The sequence below is a fragment of the Typopeltis vanoorti genome, chromosome 4 (assembly GCF_054136105.1).
Source record: "Typopeltis vanoorti isolate ZY-2024b chromosome 4, IOZ_Tvanoo_1.0, whole genome shotgun sequence".
NCBI lineage: Eukaryota > Metazoa > Arthropoda > Arachnida > Uropygi > Thelyphonidae > Typopeltis > Typopeltis vanoorti.
The window spans coordinates 82,234,414-82,256,404 of NC_143552.1; the positions used below are offsets into that span (position 1 = coordinate 82,234,414).

The 21,991-nt window shown below is 37.2% G+C and overlaps 1 protein-coding gene across 1 annotated transcript in view; it reads left to right on the forward strand.

Moving 5' to 3' along the window:
• The window catches only part of LOC150107452 (uncharacterized), a 133,536-nt gene that overhangs the window by 69,806 nt on the left and 41,739 nt on the right, over window positions 1-21,991 (forward strand). The window contains exons 9-10 of the mRNA XM_090391302.1: window positions 3,284-3,460; window positions 15,125-15,237. Coding sequence (XP_090247428.1) covers window positions 3,284-3,460; window positions 15,125-15,237 — 290 coding nt within the window. The remainder of the gene's footprint in view (window positions 1-3,283; window positions 3,461-15,124; window positions 15,238-21,991) is intronic.

Below are 21,991 nucleotides of genomic sequence, written 5' to 3' on the forward strand. Positions count from 1 at the left end.
TTGGAGCCTCCTTTATACAATGGAACTATTTCCATCTCTTTCCAGCCCCTTGGGACTAACCCAGAGTTGAGATTTAGGTTAAACAATCTGGTCAAGGGCACTGCCATTTCCCTATCACCTTCACGTAAAACTCGAGCTGGTATACCACCCCATCCCATAGCTATATTCACATTAAGGTTCTGTAATATATGCTATCCACCTCAGTTCTCATAAAAACCTTTGCCTCTCACTACTGCAATATCTCCACGTGGATACTCTTATAAAATGTTCACTTAGTAATTCTACTATTTTGACTGATTCAATTCCCTCCCTCCCTCTCCACACACCATCGGCATTCATTGAAATCATTCTAACATAAACCTTCATTCTTTTACTTGCAGTATATTGAAAGAACTGTTTGGGATTATCTTTGGCCTGCATTGCTAATTTCCTTTCATACTCTGCTTTTGCCTATCTTACCACACTGGTTACTCTTCTGGCCTGTGTTTTGTACTGTTCATGTGCCTACTGGTAATGCATGATGATATACATGTCCAAAAAGGAGGTGTGCTGTGTGTTATGGAATACTAAGGCAATCTGATGTGAAGTTTGTAGCCTCTATATGCATTTTTGTGCATTTTATGTGTACATCTAGTGGAATATATATGCCTAAAATCACCTTGATTGAACCTTTATTGGACTTATATGAAAAACTTTCCCCAATGTGTGCAAAAAAAAAATAAATTAAAAACAGCTAATTTTGAAGTCCATAAAAGTTACATAGGGCACCAAATAAAAATTTGAAATTTTTATTCAAGCTGGCCAATCTTTTGAAAATGAAGAAAACTACAATCATGACAATGTTTTTTGATATCATTAGTGGTGTTCCACATGAGAGTAGCAATGTGAGAGTAAAAAAATAAATCAGTGATTGCTTTAAAAAATATGATTTTTAATCATATTTTTAATAAAAATATTTTAATATAAATATATTTTAAGAATTGTGTACTGTCCTGCCCGGGATATGAATCACCCCTTTGCCCAGCATATCCACGCTGTACCGTATATGCTACCCACCCATTAGTCACTTAGTAGCCATCCGAAAATATTAAATGAAAAATTCCAGAAATCAACTTATTATTATTATTATTATTTAGGCCTCCATGGAGTCAAAAGACTCATCATAGGGGGTCCCTCCTAGGAAACAAAAAGTCTATCATACCACTCCTTAAACTCATTGACTGTTCTTGCTCTCACCACTCTATCAGGCAATGCATTCCACGGTTCAACCACCCTCCATGCAAAGAAACCACTCCTCACCCTCTTGCTCACAGTTCCCTTTCGTAACTTCCAGGGATGGTCCCCCTGTCATCACTCCTTCCCGCTGTTCAACCAAGCGAAAGAACTCCCCAGTGCCAACCCTGTAACCTCCTCTCAACAGTTTAAAAGTCTCAATCATATCACCTCTCCTTCTTCTATCCACCCAACCCTGCAGTCCACATTCCTTCAGCCGATTCTCATAACTAACACTGTACAGTCTTGAAACTGTCTTTGTTATCCACCTTTGTACCTTTTCCACAGTTAATTTATCCCCTTCAAATCCTGGGGACCAAATCTGAGAACAATAGTCTGATCAGGGTCTTATGCAACAGAATGATAACTCTTTTATCTCTGCAGGTCAGCATCCTTCTCATTATTGTAGCAATCCTCTGTGTTACCTTCATCACCTTTGAAATATGTCCCCTGAATTTAAATTTTTAAATTTAAAATTTATTAAAAATTTAAATTAGTTTTAAATTGTGCACCGTTCTGAGTAGTTATCAATTCGACTGTTCGGTATTACAGTTCTTGTGTTAAAGTAACCCTTATTTTACTTAATAATGGCCCCAAAGTGCAAGAGATGCTGGCAATTTGGATCTGCCAAAGAGAAGGTGTAAAGTGCTTCCTTTTAAGTGAAAAGGTGAAAGTTCTCATAAAATAATAAATAACTAAATAAATAATTAAAAAACATATGCTGAAATTGCTAAGATTCCATTCACATTCAGATAACATTTATTACAGTATATAGTTATAATTATTTAATTTTATTATTAGTTATTGTTGTTAATATCTTACTGTGACTAATTTATAAATTAAACTTTATCATAGATATGTATGTATGTATAGGAAAAAACATAGTATACATAGGATTCAGGTATCTGTGGGGTGTCTTGGAACATATCTCCCCCCTGCAGATAAGTAGGGGACTACTGTATTTTTATGCATCATTTAACATTTCAATGATGATGGTAGGAACTTTTTATTAATTTTATTAAAATTATTATCCCCTTTTTAAATATATTATTAAAAAATCTTAACCTATACAAACCACTGGATTATAAAAACTAGCATACGTGGTGTAATGTTGATATTGCTTCAGTTAAGTGGGAAGACTAACAGTTGCTTGCTTTTGTTTTCTTTTGTTGTTATTGTAGATAATATAGAATGGTATAATAAAATTGAAATATCACTAGATAGCCACATATACTTGGTGTAAGTATCGGTGCAAAAATCAGCTGAATAATGTAGGGTATAATGATTTTAAAAGCAAATAATATATTTTTTAATTACTTGAAATTAAAAAATATATTATTTGCTTTTAAGATTGCATTTTAAGAATGCAATCTTAGTTTTAAAAAATTAAGATTTGCATTGAGATTTTCTCTGCCATTATGACAATTCATAATTACTAGTTTTTGAGGTGAAAATTCTAAAAAAAAAAAGCTCTTATGTCATATATATTGACAAATTTGTGAAAATATGTCTAGCCAGTGCAGAAGGGATGTGATGTATGATCAAGTGAGTTCTAATGATGGAACAATGCAAGACACAAACTGGTATGAACATGTTAAGAAAAAATGTCTCTGTAATGCAGATCTGTATAATCAGCCAAAACTATCCAGAAGCTGTACAGTACACTACAGCTTCTGGAAGGAGATCTTCCTGTTCATTCTTTGAAGTGGTACAAAATAAATGTTGAAACCTTTTAGATGACAGATGAGTCCCAGATGAGTCTTTGACTCCATGAGGTCTTGGGTAATAATAATAATGACTTAGATGAAGTAAGTTTCTTTCTTTTTTTTTTTTTGGAAGGAGAGGAGATGCCAAATCTAAAAGAAACATTAGGAATTTAAGGAGCCTTGTAATTTAATTATTTCAATCTTTCTTACATGTTTTGATATGAAATAGCTTGATGAAATATTAAAACCTTTTGTCTAGCTGTAATACTGATTGCCAAGAATTTCATTGTTCTAATTCATTTCAGCAATAAAACAGCCCATTGGACAGCACGTTTAGGTTTACTAAGACGAGGGTCTGAATTGAAATCACCTTATGAAGCCATTCGAACTATTACTCATATTATTCTGCATCCTGAATATGTAGATAAAGGATTTATCAATGATCTTGCCCTTTTACGATTAAATCATCAGGTGTCCTTCAGGTATGTGACTTGTTTAATAATATTAATTGCTTGATTGAATCACTTATATAAATGGAAGCCTGCATATTGTACATCTCTCTCTCTCTCTCCATAGAAACCAGAAGTATAAAACCAGTTGACCATATTATTAAATTTATTCAGACCATATTACTTAAATTAGATTTTTTTTTTTTTCCTGATCTAAAAAAATATACTGGCATGTAGAAGAAATTAGGTTATTTATAGTCCATTGTATAAGGCCTTGATCAAGTCATATATGGATTGTTATCCACCAAATTTCACTTTGTTTTTAAAATGATAAAGATATAATGGAAAGGATACAGAGATTATTACTGGCTAAAGTAGTTTCTGGTCTCTGGAATGTTGCATATAAAGAAAGATTGTGGAAATGCAATTTGCAAAGTCTGGTGGATAGAAATGGAGGGTGGGAGGGATATGCTTCAGACATATAAGTTGGTAAGGGATTATTATTATTACCATATTAATGTGTAAGAAGCTTTTCATAGAATTGGAGAAAATGGGAGAAGAAAACAAGAAGCCTTCCTGAAAGTTATATAAGGAGGGTGTGAACAAGGGGTTGGGTGATGAGCAGGTTTTTTTGTGTGGAGATTGGAATGCATTACTTGCGAGTGTGATGGGTATATGGGGATGGTGAATGTGTTTAAGACACATTTTGATAAACTTTGTGTGAGATAGGACCTCCCATAATGAGTCTTTTGATTCCAAGGTGGTCTGATAATAATAATTGTAGTAATATTTTTAGCTATGAGCGGTTTCCAAAAAGTAAGGTAACACATTTTTTTTTCTTAATAATGGTGAAAAGGAATGAGATAAAACACAGTGGACAGATAGACCCATTAATAGCATTCAAAAAGACTGCCATTGCAATGTGGTACTACTATCACATTGCAGCTAATTCCAGTTTCAGATGGTGGCTACCATGCAAGTGTGGTCCAAAACTGGTGTCCATTAATCTGTTTGTTTTTTGCAAGCAAAAGGGGCTTGACTAAGTAATTCATAGTGAACATGCTGGCCTGGTTGGCTGAGTGGTTAGCGTATCTGCTCTATAGCCAAAAGGCTGTGGGTTCGAATCCTGCCATGGGCAGGGATGTTTGTGATTGTCTGTGAAAATATTAATGGTGGTAAGCAGTAGATGTTATTGGTGTAGATCATGCAGTTGACTGTAGTTGATGGATTGATTGGTGGAGACGGAGTGTTGTAGAGTAGTTGCCCTCCCTTGATGAGTCTTTGGACTCCTTGGAGGTGTCACATAATAATAATAATAATAATTGGCTGCTGTGTATAGCAAAAAAGTGATGTCAAAGAAGCAAGTGTTTTTTTGGTGCAGTGAATTTAAAGCAGGCTGTGGTGACATCAAGCAGACAGGCCTTCATTGAGCAAGACAAAAAACAATATTTCACATATTAAGGGCATTGTAATTGAAGACCATTGAGTGAAACTGCATGAAATTTTACAAGTGGTGAACTTGAGCAAGTCCACTCTTTACAAAATTATTCATGATGTCCTTGGCTTTTGAAAGGTGTATTCTCACTGAATGCCCTGACAATTGTCAGAGGAGCACAGGGCAACACACTTAGGGATGTGTCTGGAGAATCTGTTGCAATACGGTGACAAAGGCAAGGGTTTTCTCACTTGCTAGTCACAGGAGACTAAACATAGGTTCATCACTTTATGGAGAGCAAATAAGACTCGTGTGCAAAAAATTCCAAACTTTTCAAGTAAACACTGTCTGAAAAGTCACGGCCACAGTGTTCTGGGATTGTTAAGGTATGAAGTGCATTGTCAAGTTCTCAGCATGACAATGAAAAAACGAATAATTTATAATTTCAAAATGATTTTTATTTTTTAACATAACACAATCCCCCTTAAGACTAATACATTTATTCCAGCGATGCTCCAGTACCATTATCCCATCCCTGTAGTGGTTCTCAGCAAAATACTCCTCTACAGCTGCAATCACCTCTTGATTCGAACAAACACGCTGACCAGCGAGGAAGAGCTTTAGTTTTGGGAAGAGATAGAAGTCAGAGGGAGCCGAATCTGAGGAATAGGGTGGGTGATACATCAATTCATAGTGCAAATCCCTTAATTTTCTCATTTCCAAAACACCTTTGTGGGCAGATGCATTGTCCTGGTGAAAGGTGATTTTTTCTTCTGCAAACTGGGTCTTTTCTCACAAATTTTGTCATCTAGTCTGGTTAAAAGATCAGAATAATATTCTCCGGTTATTGTTTTACCCTTTTCAAGATAATTAATAAACAAAATGCCTTTAGCATCCCAAAACACCGACCATGACCTTTCCTGCTGATGGAACCGACTTTGTCTATTTTGATGCTGAACAACTGGCTTCTGTTCACTGTTTTGACTGCTGTTTGGATTCTGGTGTGTAATGGTGAATCCAAGTCTCATCCATAGTAATAAATCGGTGCACAAAATCAGTTTTATTCTTGTTAAAACGCTCCAAGCACTGTTCAGCGATTTCCATGTGAGTGCGTTTTTGATCTGCTGTGAGCAAGCGCAGCACCCATCTTGCACAAAACTTTTTTCATTTGCAATTCTTCATGCAAAATATATCCTACATGTTGTTTTGAAATGCCTATAGCAATTTCATGCACTTTGACAGTCATCCAATACCATATTGTGCACTTGATCACTGATTCTAGTGTTGTTACATTTTTTGGACGTCCTTCACGTGGATATCTTCAAGGCTGGTACAGCCATGTTTAAACTAGGCAGCCCATTTCTATTTCTTAATTGTTGAAAATGAAGGAGAAGAGTGGTCATAAACTTTTATGAACTTTGAATGAATTTCTTTTGGTATTAAACCTTTTACAAAGAATTTTATAACCACACGATAGTCAATTTTATCCATTTCAAGGGATACAGACAACATTTTTGCTTCAGACCGCTGTATAAAACAAACTACTTGATAGAATGACTTGGAATTTCACATGGATGCTTATGACAGATGTACCAACTTAGGAAAAAAAATCTTGCTGATAGTGTTGCCATCTATGGTTGAGGCACAGATACTTTTCAGAATCCCCTCATATTCTCTTATGACATATAGTGATATGACATCAAGTCTTACTGTCTTAATGATGATGTTTACTTATTTCTTTATATACTTTCAGCTTGCCCACCATCAGTCCCTTCTCTTTATAGACAAGCTTCTCATGATGCCTTACTTATGAGGATGAAATGATTTAATGAACTGTTCTTTGAATATCTCAACTATATTCTCCTCAACAACCAGTACCAATCTACTATTTTATTCCATTTAGATCATCCTTCCATAATCATTCTTTCTTCTACTTGCCACATATTAAACGAGCTCTCCAGAAGATTTCTTGGCCTCATTGGCCAGTTGTTTGCACTTTTGCTGTTCTTTGTACACGCTTCATGCAGTTTGGAAGAAGGCATTTTGTACAGTCTTCATAATGCTTTCTTTTATTATTATTATTAAACAAGACCTCATGGAGTCAAAGACTCATCTAGGAGGTCCTTTTATCTCACACACATCTCATCATACTGCGTCTTAAACACATTCAAACTCCTTGCAGACACCACACTCTCAGGCAAGGCATTCCAATCATTCACAACTCTGCACGAAAAAAACCTGCCTCTCACTCCTCTACTCACACCCTCTTTATACAGTTTCCAGGGATGACCTCTGGTTCTCCCCTCATCTCCCACTATTCTCTGTAGAACTTCTCCACCATTGATCCTATAACAACCCCTTACCAACTTGTAGGTCTCTATCATATCTCCCCCTCTTCCTTCTCTCCACTAGACTCTGCAAATTACATCTTTTCAATCTTTCCTCATACTCGACATTCCAGAGGTCAGAAACTACCTTAGTCAGTCGCCTTTGAACCCTTTCCAACATCTCATCATCCTTCTGAATTTTTCCATCCATCATTTTTCCAGATTATTTCTTTGATTTCTTCATTCATCCATTTTACACTTTCCATATTTACTCTTTAGACCTTTTCAATGCATTCAGATATTGCTGCTGTTTAAATAGCTCTTGATCAGTGCCTAGGCAGCAGTTATCTCTTTTCTACCTGACTCCTCATCTTATACTATAGATCCAAGCTGTCTCCTGAATTTTTCATAATCACCAGCCTTGTAGTTACACATATATCCTTTCATTGCAGAAGTCTTCATATTGCTGTTCATCACCAGATAGATAATCACCTCATGGTTTACTTTAGCCAACTGGAGGAAGATTCAATAACTCCATTCACAATCACATTCCATGATGATATGTCACATCTAATCTCTCAATGATCATATATCTTTATTACATACTTTCTAAGATAGTTCTCCCTCAAACACTCAAGAAATTCTAGTTCTTTCCAGATGCCTTCATTCCACTTTATATTACTATAATTAAAATCATTCATAATGACCAACCTTCTCTTGTTCACTGAGCTAATTTCTTTGTTTCTATTTTACACATTCCTAGGCCTATCACAGCATCCCACTGAATTTGTCATCATGTGAAGCTCAACTTCACACCACTGCCTCAAAACCCCTGCCACTATTTTCACCTTATACAGGCATAATTCCCCTGCAGTCATTGACTATAACAAAGTATTTCTGTGGTCACTACAAGTTTGCTATGGTGAGAGTCTGCAACATTTTGAATCCTCCCAGAGACTTCAATAAACAAAAATTTAGGTTATTTAAGTTAGCATATTATGATAAGTGTCTGTTTACTAACTTGTACCTATGGCTGATTTGTACCTATTACTGATTAATATGTCTACCATCCAATTGATTGGATGGTAGGCATATTAATAAGTAAGACTGTAGGCATTGTAAGTCATTAATATAATATCCTATTATTGTTATCAAAACAGTGGTCCCAAAACTGACCCCTGCAGTACACCACTAGTGAACTTTCCCTTTTGGGATACTGCACCCTCCCACATAGAACTTTCTGATACCTATCTGACAGCCAGTCACTGACCCAACTCAGAAGTGTGTTATCCAATCCCATCTGTTTCAATTTATGTAACAGCTTATCATGCAGTCTATTAAAAGCTTTTGCAAAATCCAAGTACACCACTGTATATGCATGGATCAGTTTTAGGACCATTGTTGTTCAATTTGTATGTTAATGATATTGGGATGGGTTTAGCTACTGATATTCAGTTGTTTGCAGATGATGCAAAACTGGGAAGAGCAATGCAGAGTCAAGCAGATGTTATGGCCTTACAACTTGAATAGATTGCATGAATCAGCAGGTAAGTGGAACTGCCAGTTCAATGTTACAAAATGTAAAGTTTTCAGATTTGGTAAGCAACGATGGGATGCAGAGTATACACTTGGTGGGGAAACTTTAAAGGAAGTAGAGGAGGTGAGAGATCTAGGAGTGAGGGTGGACAAGGACCTGAAATTCAGGGGGCCACATTGTACAAGTTGTGAAAACACCACATCAGATAATGGCAATGATGCGGAGGACCTTGACATGCAGAAATAGAGAGGTTATGATGCCATTGCATAAGGACTTGATCAGGCCTCATATGGATTATTGTGCACAGATTTGGTCACCAGGTTTTCATGGTGATGAAAATATGTTAGAAAAGGTCCAGAGAAGATTCACAAAGGTAGTCAGTCGGCTTTGGAATGTGGAGTATGAGGAGAGATTGAGAGAATGTAAGTTGCAGAGCTTAATGAATAGGAGGAAGAGGGGAAATATGATTGAGCTACTCAGGGTTGTTATCAGGTCAGCATGGAAGGGAATTTTCATAGAATAGAGAGGGGGGATGGAACAAGAGGCCATCACTGGAAACTGTATAAGGAGTGTGTAAGCAAAGGAGTGAAGAGTAGTAAGAGTGGTTGGTGAGTGGAATGCATTGCTTGAGTGTGTTAATGTAGACACATTGAATCAGTTTAAAGCACGGCTGGATGAGCTTTATGTGCAATAGTATGTACATCCCATGATGAGTCTCTGACTCCATGGAGGTCAGATGTTAATAATAATAATAAGATCTGACCTCCAATAATGATAATAATAATATTATTATTAACATCTGACCTCCATGAAGTCAGAGACTCATCGTTGGATTACACACCATCACACACAAAGCTCATCCAACTGTGCTTAAACTGATTCAGTGTGTCTACATTCACAACACACTCAGGCAATGCATTCCACCCACCAACCACTTTCCTCACTCCTCTGCTCACACCCTCCTTATACAGTTTCCAGGATGGCCTCTTGTTCTACCTCCCTCTCCCAAAAATCTCTTCCATGTCTAACTATCCTGACAAGCTTATATGTCTCAATCATATACCCTCCTCCTTCTATTTGCAATTTACATTCTCTCAATCTGTCCTTGTACTTCACATTCCACTGACCACCTTAGGGAATTTTCTTTGGACCATTTCTAACATATCTTCATTACCTTAAAAATTTATGTGCAATAATCTGTATGAGGCCTGATCAAGGACTTATAGTGGCATCATTATCTCTTTATTTCTGCATGTCCCTGTCCTCTGCATTGCCATTATCCGGTGTGACATCTTCACAACTTGTGCAATATAGCCCCTGAATTTCAGGTCTTTGTCCACCACCACAACCAAATCTCTCATCTTCTCTATCTCTTTTAAAGTTTTTCCACGAAGTGTATACTTTGCATCCCATTGTTGTTTAACAAATTTCAAAACCTTATACTTTGCAACACTGAAATGAAGTTCCACTTACCTGTCCATTCATGGAATCTATTTAAGCCCTCCTGTAAGGTCATAACATCTGCTTCACTCTGCATTTCTTTTCCCAATTTTGCATTGTATGAAAACAGCTGTATGTCACCAGTCAAACCCATCCAAATATCATTAATATACCAATCGAACAGCAATGGTCCCAAAACTGATCCCTGTGGCACACCACTAGTGACTGTCCTCTTTTGGGATACTGCACCTCCATATACAATTTCTGATATGTATCTGACAGCCAGTTACTGATCCAGCTCAGAAGTCTGTTGCCCAGTCCCATCTGTTTCAATTTATTTAATAGCTTGTCATGTGGCAGTCTAAAAGCTTTTGCAAAATCTAAGTATACTACTGTATATGTATCTCCCTCCTCCAAGACATTTGTCACCATGTTATAGTACATAAGTAAGTTAGCAAAGAATGATTTCCCTTTAACAAACTCATGCTGATAACCACAAGGAATACCACTGTTATCAGCCCAATTCTATATCCTACTCTCGCCAGTCTCTCTTTCCAGTACTTTCACCACAACTCCAGATATACAGATTGGCCTATAATTTGTGGCCACAGCCTTCTCACCACCTTTATGCAGTGGAACATTTATACCTTCTTTCCATTCCCTTGGAACCTGTGCTGTTTTAAGACTCTTATTAAATAGGTATGCCAATTCCCTTAAGTTGCGTGGTGATATATCATCAGATCCCATCACCTTATTGACATCAAGGTTATTTCCTCAAATACCTCCTGCTCACTCACAATTAAACCATTCACTCCTATGTCCTCTACACTTAAGTTTCTCATGAGTTCACCATGATGAGGATGAAACACCATTATAAATTGATCATTGAATACTCCAACAATGTCTTCTGCAGCAGTTACCATTCTACCAATTTCATTAATTAAAATCATCTTACTACAGTCATTCTTCCTTCTACTTGCTACATATCTAAAAAAAACTCTCTCTAGGATTTTTTTCTTTGTTTGATTTGCCAATTTCTGCTCATCCTTACTAAGGATCATTTAATGTTGTTTCTTTTTTATTTCAATAGAGCATGGCAGATTAACTCAGGTAGAATATTAGTCTGGTCCACATTTATTGTGATGGCTTATATATATATCACATATATGTGACTATACTCTTGTAGAATTTAATGGAGGACAGAATGCTGAGTGATTTTTTAACTTTAATTAAAGTTAATTTTCCACTCTATAATATGTTTTCCTCTTTCCATAATTTTATTAATATACCATTATACACATTGGGATCGAGAGGAGAGTGATGTGGAAGGGCAGGAGAGTAAGACAGGAGAGATTGAAGAAGTGGAAATGAATGGGGAAGTGAGTGGTATGAGTATAGAAAATGAGAGAATGGGTGTGCAAGAGGAGCAGGGAAACAGGGAGGCTCAGGGTGGACAGGGATACACAGCGTGAGAAAGGTAGATGCTCCAAGAGGAGGTGAGAGCATGTGTAGGCAGGAAAGTAATGGGATGATCAGGGATCAAAAGGAAACAGATGGAATTGCAAAGGGTTCTAAAATGAAGAAGCAGAAAGGGAAATGGCCCCAGTCCAGCATGGAGAGATCACATCGAGTGAGTGGTATCAGTGGAACTAGCTGTAGATCCAGAAATGAGTTGTTGTGTTTGTATGCCAATGCTAGAAGTATAAGAAACAAGGTGGATGAAATGGTTGCACTAATTGCGTCTGTGCACCCAGAGATTGTCGGAATAAGTGAGACATGGTTAGATGAGGATGACATCCTGACAGGAATAGAGATGGAAAGGTATGATGTGTTTTGTGAGGATAGAAGGGGTAAAAAGGGAAGGGGAGTGCTATTGATGATAGAGAAAGAGTTATGTCCATACAAGGTAGAGATGCAAGAGGGAAATGGGGCCAGTGGTTTTGAGGCAGTATGGTGTGAGATAGAGGTGAATAGAATCAAATACTTGGTGGGATGTTGTTATAGACCTGGTAATGTGGATGGTGGTGATAGTGAAATGTATAGTCAAATAAGCCAAGCAAATAAGAAAAGGGTGATCATTATGGGTGATTTTAATTATGGCAATATAGACTGGAACGAAGAGATAGCAACTGGAAGTAAATAAAATGAGTTTCTTGAGTTTTTGAGGGATAACTACCTCAGACAGTATGTAACAGAGGGCACACGAGGATTAAGGGTCTTGGATTTGGTCATCTCATCGGAGGATGTAATTATCAATGAGGTATCAACTCATCCACCAATTGGTGAAAGTGACCATGAGGTGATTACTTGGGTGGTTGTCAGCAGTGCAAGGACCCCTGTGAAAAAAGGGTATATGTGGAACTACAAGGGGGGGTGATTATGAAGAGCTCAGGAGACAGCTTGCAGGTGTAGCATGGAATGAGGAGTTAGCTGGAAAAGAGATCAATGCAGCTTGGGGGATTTTCAAAAAATATTTATTAGATGCAATGTCTAGATGTATACCATGGGTGAGAAGGTTAAATAAGGTAGGTGTGAGATGGATGAATAAAGAGATTAAGCATGCAACACAGAGAAAAAGGGCATTGTGGAGGCAGCATAAGAGAAGTGGAAGTAACCAATTTCATGAGGTCTACAAAGACCAGGCAAGGAGGGTGACTTGGTTGGTGAGAGTAGCTAAAGAGAGGTATGAACAGCAGTTAGCTAATGAAGCTAAAAAGAATCCTAGGGAGTTCTTTCGATATGTAGCCAGCAAAAGAAAGAATGATTATGGAAGGATGACATTGATTGGAGGAAATGGTATAAAGACAGCTGTTGCAAAATGTGTGGTGGAGATACTTAATGAGCAGTTCATAAAGATCTTTCAATCTTGTGAATGTAACTTCGTGGAGAGATTAAGAGCAGTTGATGATGGGGAGGAGAGACTGACTGTAAGTGAGCAAGAGGTGTTTGGGGAGTTGAGTAAACTAGATGTAAATAAGGCTGCGGGACTTGATAATATATCACCGCGTATTCTGAAGGAATGTGCCAGAGAGTTGACACCTGCCTTGACATATTTTTTTAATACGAGTCTTGCACTTGGTCAAGTCCCTAAAGAGTGGAAGGAGGGCAAGATTGTGCCACTTCATAAAGGAGGTGATCGAACTCAAGCATCAAACTATAGGCCTATCTGTGTGTCAGGTGTTGTGGTTAAGTTGTTGGAGAAGCTTGTGAGAACTAGGATCCAGAGTTGGGTTGACAACAATGGTATAATCTTTGATGGACAGCATGGATTTGCTAAAGGGAGGTCATGTTTTAGTAATCTACTTACTTATTACAATAAAGTGACTGCTTCCTTGGACAGAGGAGAAGGATACACAGTAATATACTTGGATTTCGCAAAAGTTTTTGATAGAGTACCTCATGATAAGTTGACAGTCAAACTAGAGCAGATGGAGTTGGATATTAGATTAGTGCATTGGATTGGAGACTGGCTATCTGATAGGTATCAACAAGTTGTGTATGGGGGTGCAATATCCAGGAAAAGGAAAGTCACTAGTGGAGTGCCTCAGGGATCTGTTTTAGGGCCATTACTATTTAGCTTGTATATTAATGATATTGGCGAAGGTTTGGATGGAGATATTCAGTTGTTTGCAGATGATGCAAAGTTGGGACGAACCATAAAGAGTAGTGAAGATGTTGTGGCCTTGCAAGAAGACTTGAATAAATTGAGTGATTGGGCAAGCAAATGGGGATTTGAGTTCACTGTTGCAAAATGTAAGGTTTTAAAATTTGGAAAACAAAGATGGGATGCAGAATTTATGCTTGGTGAGAATATATTGTTGGAAGTAGAGGAAATAAGAGATCTGGGGGTGATAGTGGATAAGGATCTAAAATTTAGAGGACACATCACCAAAATTGTGAAGACAACACAAAGACTTCTGGGAATGATGCGGAGGACACTGACGTGTAGAAGTTGGGAGATTCTTGTTCCATTATATAAGGCTTTGATTAGGCCACACATGGACTATTGTGCCCAGATTTGGTCACCTGGTTTTCAGAAGGATGAAGAGATGTTGGAAAGGGTCCAAAGGCGACTGACTAAGGTAGTTTCTGACCTCTGGAATGTCGAGTATGAGGAAAGATTGAAAAGATGTAATTTGCACAGTCTAGTGGAGAGAAGGAAGAGGGGAGATATGATAGAGACCTACAAGTTGGTAAGGAGTTGTTATAGGATTAATGGTGGAGAAGTTCTACAGAGAATAGTGGGAGATCAGGGGAGAACCAGAGGTCATCCCTGGAAACTGTATAAAGAGGGTGTGAGTAGGGGAGTGAGAGGCAGGATTTTTTCGTGCAGAGTTGTAATTGGAATGCCTTGCCTGAGAGTGTGGTGTCTGCAAGGAGTTTGAATGTGTTTAAGATGCAGTATGATGAGATGTGTGTGAGATAAAAGGACCTCCTAGATGAGTCTTTGACTCCATGAGGTCTTGTTTAATAATAATAATAATAATAATTAACTGTCAATTTTAAGATTTCTAATTTCTTAGATATTTTATTTTATTCATGTTGGGTTTCTCCGTTCCTCGACCGTCTTTTTGGACTGGCTGAGTCGTCCTAATGAGGGATTAAGTACCATATCCTATGACTGTAGCCTGTATGTTCACGGGACTGGTTTGCCTGCTTGCAGGATGAAACACCCCAGATAAACTGGGGGGGGGAAAACCCTGCTGTCCATGCCCAAGACTGGCTAACTTGGCTATGGCTGAGAAAGATCCTTAAGCTCCTCACATTGTCGACGGGAATCGAACCAAGGACACTTCTTCCCCAGCCATATGGTTGCGAAGCGCATAGCCACTAGGCTAATGCACAGACATTTCTTAGACAAAAAGAGTCATTGAATATATACTATACTATAATATTCAAATATAGCCTAGAGTATTTCTACTTTTAAATGTATCATTATATCGTCTCTTCATGTTTAGTGACTACATTCGGCCTTTGTGTCTACCTGAATCTGAAGATTCCAGTATGTGGCATGGTGAAATTTGTTCAGTTATTGGATGGGGAAAGTTGTTTGAAGTTGGACACACTTTTCGTAAGTTATTCAACTTTTTTAATGGTTATCCCAAATGCCAATTTGTGAATAAATTGTAATATGGGAAAAAAATCTGAATGATTTTTTTCCCATATTACATTCCTGTTGTGATTGGATAGATAATTTTAAAAATAAAACAAAACTTATGAACACTAGACTTAATACCTCCTCATCTCATTAGAGTTCCTTTAACCTGTCATGTATAATTCATGTAAGTCATGATTATAGATTAATAGCCTGTCATATATATGAGGGGGGGAAGGGTCTGGAAAGTTCTGATAAACACCTAGAACAAAATTGATATTAAAGCAACTGATATATAACTACAAGAAAGAACATACGAGGATATAAGAATATAAGAACATAAGTTATCTTTATAACTCTGCTACTGGTATGTTCTTTCTTGTTGTTATATCAGTTGCTTTAATATAATTTTTGTTCTAGGTGTTTATAAGAACTTTCCAGAACCCCCCCCCCCCTGTATTTAAGGCATGCTATAATAAACTGTGTTTATTATAACTTACAGTTATTTATTGTACATTAATATACCTGTAACTGCTGTATTATTATTTTATTATTAAGTACAGTGAGACCTCCTGCAATGAGTCTTTTGGTTCCGTGGAGGTTTGATAATAATAATCATATATAGTGGCAATTGTCATATCATACCCTCTGTCCCAAGTTCCTCTGAATTAATTGAGCTTAGTTGCCAGTGACTCTTAATGGTGGAAACTGGTTCCTACCAATTTTACAAGAAAATTATGGCTAAAAAGAACTGCCAACTCCCATTGGAATAATAATAATAGTAATAATAAATTTTAACATTTTTCTTTCAAAAAAATTACAACCTCTGTCTAAAAAGAAACCGAACTTTTCGAAAATAGAAGAAACTAATGGCACCACCTGTTGTATCTTTTTTGTTGTCGAAAGCGGCAACCTTCATTAGTGTTGTGTCAACTGTTTATGACATTTGTTTCATTAGAAGCTGAGTTATAGTGTCAAGAGTGACAGTGTGTTTTGACAAACGGTCAGAAAATGAGTTTCAAACAGAGAGCTGCAATTGACTTTTGTGTTAAACTTGGTGAATGTTTTACCGAAACGCATCGAATGCTTCAAAAAGCATATGATGATGAATGCTTATCCCATACTCAAGTTTACGAGTGGTTTAAGCGATTTCAAAGTGGTCGTGAGACGTTTCAGGATGACAAATAGCCGGGCCGTCCAAAAACTGGACTGAGTGAAGTTAACATCCAAAAAGTGCGCGATTTCATCAAAGAAAACTCGAAATCGTCCGTCCGTAAGATTGATTGAAGATGAATTGGGGATTCCAAAATCAACTGTACACAACATTTTGACCGAGAGTTTAGGCCTTCGTGAATTGAATTCGCGATTTGTTCCCACGAGTTGACCGATGACGAAAAAAATGTATCAAATTGAACACTGCAAGGACCTCATTAAAACCGCTCGTAAGAACTCAAACTTCCTCGAAATGATCGTGACTGGTGACGAAACGTGTTGTTTTGAGTATGAGACCAAAACAAAGCACCAGAGTGCTGAGTGGAGACCACCAGAAGAGGGACATCTGAAAAAAAAAAAAAGTTGCTTGAAGTCAAAAGTAAAGACAATGCTGATTTGTTTCTATGATTCCAAGGGAATTATCCACAAAGAATTCGTTCCACCTCGCCAAACGGTCAATGGTGAGTTTTATCTCGAAGTTTTGAAGCGATTGATAGCGAGAATTTGTCGCGTACGCATGAATATCGTGATGCAGGCAGCTGGTCACTTTTACACGATAATGCACCATCTCATTGTTCGAACATTGTGAGACAGTTTTTGAGCAAAAACCAAGTTTGTGTGTTGGATCACTCGCCGTATTCACCTGATTTAGCACCCTGTGACTTCTTTCTCTTCCCCCGACTTCATTTGTCGATGAAAGAAAAGCCATACGACACTCACCTCAACAGTATCCCAAAAACCGATATAAAAAACTCAATTAACAAATTAATTGACCATGCCAAAACACTCCATCGAAGCTGAGGGAGATTATATTGATTGAAATAAATGATTTGAATAATTATAATTGGCCTGTGTTTTATTTTCTATCAAAAGTTCGGTTTCTTTTGGACAGAGGGTGTAGATGACTGTAGTGTACATTTTGTTACATGTTAAACTTATTATAATTAGGACAATATAATACAGTATATAATCATCATCATCATCAAATTCCTGCCATGTACCCTCAAGGGTTGTACAGGATATGACAGTACTACATGAAAAATTTACATCATTACTAACTCACTATCTTTTCTTTGTGTGGAGGGTGGTTGAACCGTGAAATGCATTGCCTGATGGAGTGGTGGGAGCGAGAACAGTCAATGAGTTTAAGGAGTGGTATGATAGACTTTGTGTTTCTTAGGGGGGGGGACCTCCCCTCGATGAGTCTTGACAGACTTTATGTTCTTAGGAAGGACCACCCACGATGAGTCTTTTGACTCCATGGAGGCCTGAATAATAATAATAATCTACAATTTTCCTCTAAATCAGTCTGTTACTTGTCAAGACTAAAACATTATCAGATCTCATATTTCTATCATCTAAGGCACTTTGTACCATATCAATCCACCTATATCTTGGTCTTCCTTTGGGTTGTTTTCCTGCCAACCTGGTGGAGAACACTTGTTTCGCTAATCTTTCATCGCCTATTCTGTTTAAGTGACCATACCATCTGAGATTAGCTCTGCTAACACATTCCTGAATGTTGACAATGTCAAGTTCTTTCCTAATATCCTCTTTTTTAATATGATATTGCCATTGATGCCATCTGTTCACACCTCTAATCTTTCTCAGGATTCTCATATCTGCGATATCTCTAGTCTTTGGTCAAGTGTTTTACTTGTGACCCAGCTCTCAGATCCATAAGTTAAAACTGGTTTGGTTTGAACACTGTCTTTTTCAAACATTGTATACAATTAATATGTATACGTTATATTAATTGTATACAATTAATATAATCAAACATTGTATACAATTAATTGTATACAGCTTAATTTAGTGTTCCGACTAATTTCTCTCTTATTCCATATGAATTTATTCAATTGACTTCCTACCATACCAGCTTTGTTTATTCTGTTGTCTATTTCCAGATTTAATTTACCATCTTCACTAAAAATCGTGAAGATGGTAAATTAATCTTCCTCTAATCTTTCTCAGGATTTTCATATCTGCGATCTCTAGTCTTTGGTGAAGTGTTTTACTTGTGACTCAGCTTTCAGATCCATAAGTTAAAACTGGTTTGAACACTGTCTTGTTCAAACATTGTATACAATTAATATGTATACATTATATTAATTGTATACAATTAATATAATCAAACATTGTATAAAATTAATTGTATACAGCTAATTTAGTGTTCCGACTAATTTCTCTCTTATTCCATATGAATTTATTCAATTGACTTCCTACCATACCAGCTTTGTTGATTCTGTTGTCCATTTCCAGATTTAATTTACCATCTTCACTAAAAATCATGCCTAAGTAGCTGAAATGTTTTACTTGTTCCACAAGTTCTCCGTTCACAATGCAGTTGACATTTTCAACGATTCTGCCTATTTTCATTGTCTTTGTCTTTTTATTGCTGACCTTCATACCATATCTATTACAACAGTTATTTATTTTAGTCAGGGAATCTTGCAGACTTTTAGCAGATTTATTTAGAAGTATAATATTGTCTGCATAAAGCAAAGAGCTGACATTAACATCTCCAATTTTGATATCAGGTTTAATACCACTCTCCTTCATAATATGATCCATATAGATAATGAATAAAACAAGGAATAATGTAGATCCTTGTCTCACACCAGATTTAACATTAAACCATCTTCCTGTACTTCCTTCAATCCTAACTGCTGATTTACAACTCAAATAAAGACTAAATATTGCTTGATGTAATGATCCACTGACACCATACAACTGTAGCGTTTTGAATAGCTTCTCTTTTGGCACCTTGTCATATGCTTTTTCCAGATCTACGAAACTTAAATACAGATCTTTGTTATATTCCCATGACTTTTCAACTATTTGTCATAAAGTGAATATCTGATCTTGACAGCCTCTATTTGGCCTGAATCCAGCTTGTTCCTCGCCAAGCTTCCCTTCCACAATCCTTCTCAACCGTTTCTCAAGTATACTGGCATAAATCTTACCAGGAACACTCAGTCGGGAAATACCTCTGTAATTCTCACGTTCCGTTTCATTTCCCTTTTTTATATATGGGTACTATGAGAGCTCTACTCCAATCATCGGGAATTCGTCCCTCTGTCCATGCCTTCCGAAATATGCAGTGCAGCCACTGTAAGACTTTTATACCACCATACTTAAGCATTTCTGGTCGAATATCATCTATTCCTGCTGCCTTTCCACATTTCAAGCCTTTAATGGCTTTTTCTAATTCAAGTATGGATATGTATTCCTGACTGTATGCCTGTTGAGTCTTTTTTATCACTGTGCTGTCATCACTGCTTGTTTCATTTAGCAATTTTTCGAAGTAATTACCCCATACTTCAAGGATATCTTTTTCTCCTGTTTTCATGTCACCTTTATCATCTCTAATTCCTTTTATAGCACTCTTTCCATTTCTGAGCTTCTTCAACAACCTCCAGAATATTTTGCCACCTTCTTGATATTTATTTTCTATGTTCTTGCCAAAGTCCTCCCATCACTTTTGTTTAGCTAGTCTTACACTGTGTTTAGCTTTCTTACATTTGTCTCTGTATTTTCTAAGAGCACACGCTGACTTATTTGCCAGGAACTTTTGATATGCTTTCTTCTTTTCCTTCACTGCCTCTTTTCCTTCTTGTGTCCACCATGGAGTTCTGATTTTTCTATCCTTGCAGACAACCTCATCACATGCCTCTCTGGCTAAATCAATCAGGGTTTTCTTCAAGGTTCCTGTTCTCAAACTCTTTCATTTCTTCTTCAATAATCTTTGTTTATTTTAGTGTACAGCTCACATCTGAGATCTGCTCAACTTTTATTCGCTTTAAAACTTTCTTACATGTTCTTCTTTTCAATATGAAATTCAATTTTATCCTGCTCAAGACTAAATAGTGATCACTTCCAATTTCAAATCCTCTGTACACTCTGGTGTCCTGCACCAGGGAGAAAACATCACTATCAACAATAACAGTCAATAAGACTTTTCTTATGCCTTGCCTCTTCTCTCCACGTGAATTTGTGCACATTTTTATGTTGGAACATGGTGTTAGTAATAACCAGTCCATGTCCTGAGCAGAAATCCAACAGGTATTTGCCATTATTATTAGCTTTGCTCTTTTCTCCAAATTTTCCCAAAATATTTTTGTATGTCTGACAATCACTTCCTACTCTGCTATTTAGATCCCCAACAAGGACCAACTTTTCCTTTTTCATTGTGTCAGCAGCTTTCTCTAGAGCCTCAAAAAATTCTTCCACTTCTATCTTAGTAGAGCCTTCTGTGGGACCATAGGCACAAATAAGTCTCATTGTTCAGTTCCCCATATCACTGTACTTAAGACTGCATGCCATTCAAGATGATTAGCCTCGTATTTTGTGTCGAATACTATGGCTACTCCTTCTTTTCCTTGATTGTCATTGCCTGAATATAACATTTTGTATTTATTGCTCAGAAAGATCTCAACAGTTTTTGTCTTTTTTGTTTCAGTCACCCCTATTATATCGATCTGGTACTTATCTAATTCCTCAGTTAGCTCCATTTCTTTGCCATTCAGGCTTCTTATGTTGATAGTAACGATCTTTAACTCTGGTGTTGTTGAGTTGGGGGGTGCGTTTTCAGATTTGTTCCATTAGCTGACTTTTCGCTGTTTGCTCTGGTTCCCTGGCAAAAACAACGGGGACCTTGTTTAACCGGGCGACACCCCAGCTGGCATGAAATTTTGTCGTGTTGTACCATCATTTTGTATTTTGGTTTAAGCCAATAAGAATACAATTTGGTTGGCTAAATCCCAAATTGCCAGCCCATCCTTATTCGTTCAGTATCCAGGTAGATACCCAATAGGGTGCACCAAGAAGGCGAGGATTGGACATTAGGTCAGAAGCCCTGGTCAGTTCTCCGCATTCCTTTAAAGGCTGTGTGGAGGTCTCCTCTCAGTTATACAGCTTTGACCCTTAAGCACCCCATAATTAATGTTAAAATTAATAGTAGTCATAACAAGAAGAATTTACAGTTACAGTTTTACATTAAAACTGTTACTTCTGCATTTGTATCATTTAGATTTATATTTCAATTTACAGTTTATTTTAATTTGCAACTTACATTTTCATAAGCTCTCTGGTAAATTTCAAAACTTAAGTTTCAGTTCTATTTAGCTATAAATAATTATGGATTAATATCTTAACAGGATATAGTTATGAATGAAATATCAACATTGCCACCTGTTGGTGATAGGGATATGAGGTACTGGTTTGAAAGGTGGTCAACCAGGAAAAGGTTGTCAAGCAAGTTGTCTGTGGAACTAGAAAGCAGGTGATGAGAAGCTCCATAATCAACTAGCATCAGTGCATTGGGTTGATTAGCTGTGCAGAAAAGATGCCGACAGTGCATGGGAAATGACAAGGCAAGAGTTAAGCAAATAAATTGTATAAACAGTGAAATCCAGCAAGCAAGAAGTGTGGGAAAAGATACTGTGGAGGAGGCACAAGGCAGTTTGTAATGAACAGATGTGTGATATAAACTGTAGGCCAGATAGGTGACAAGCAT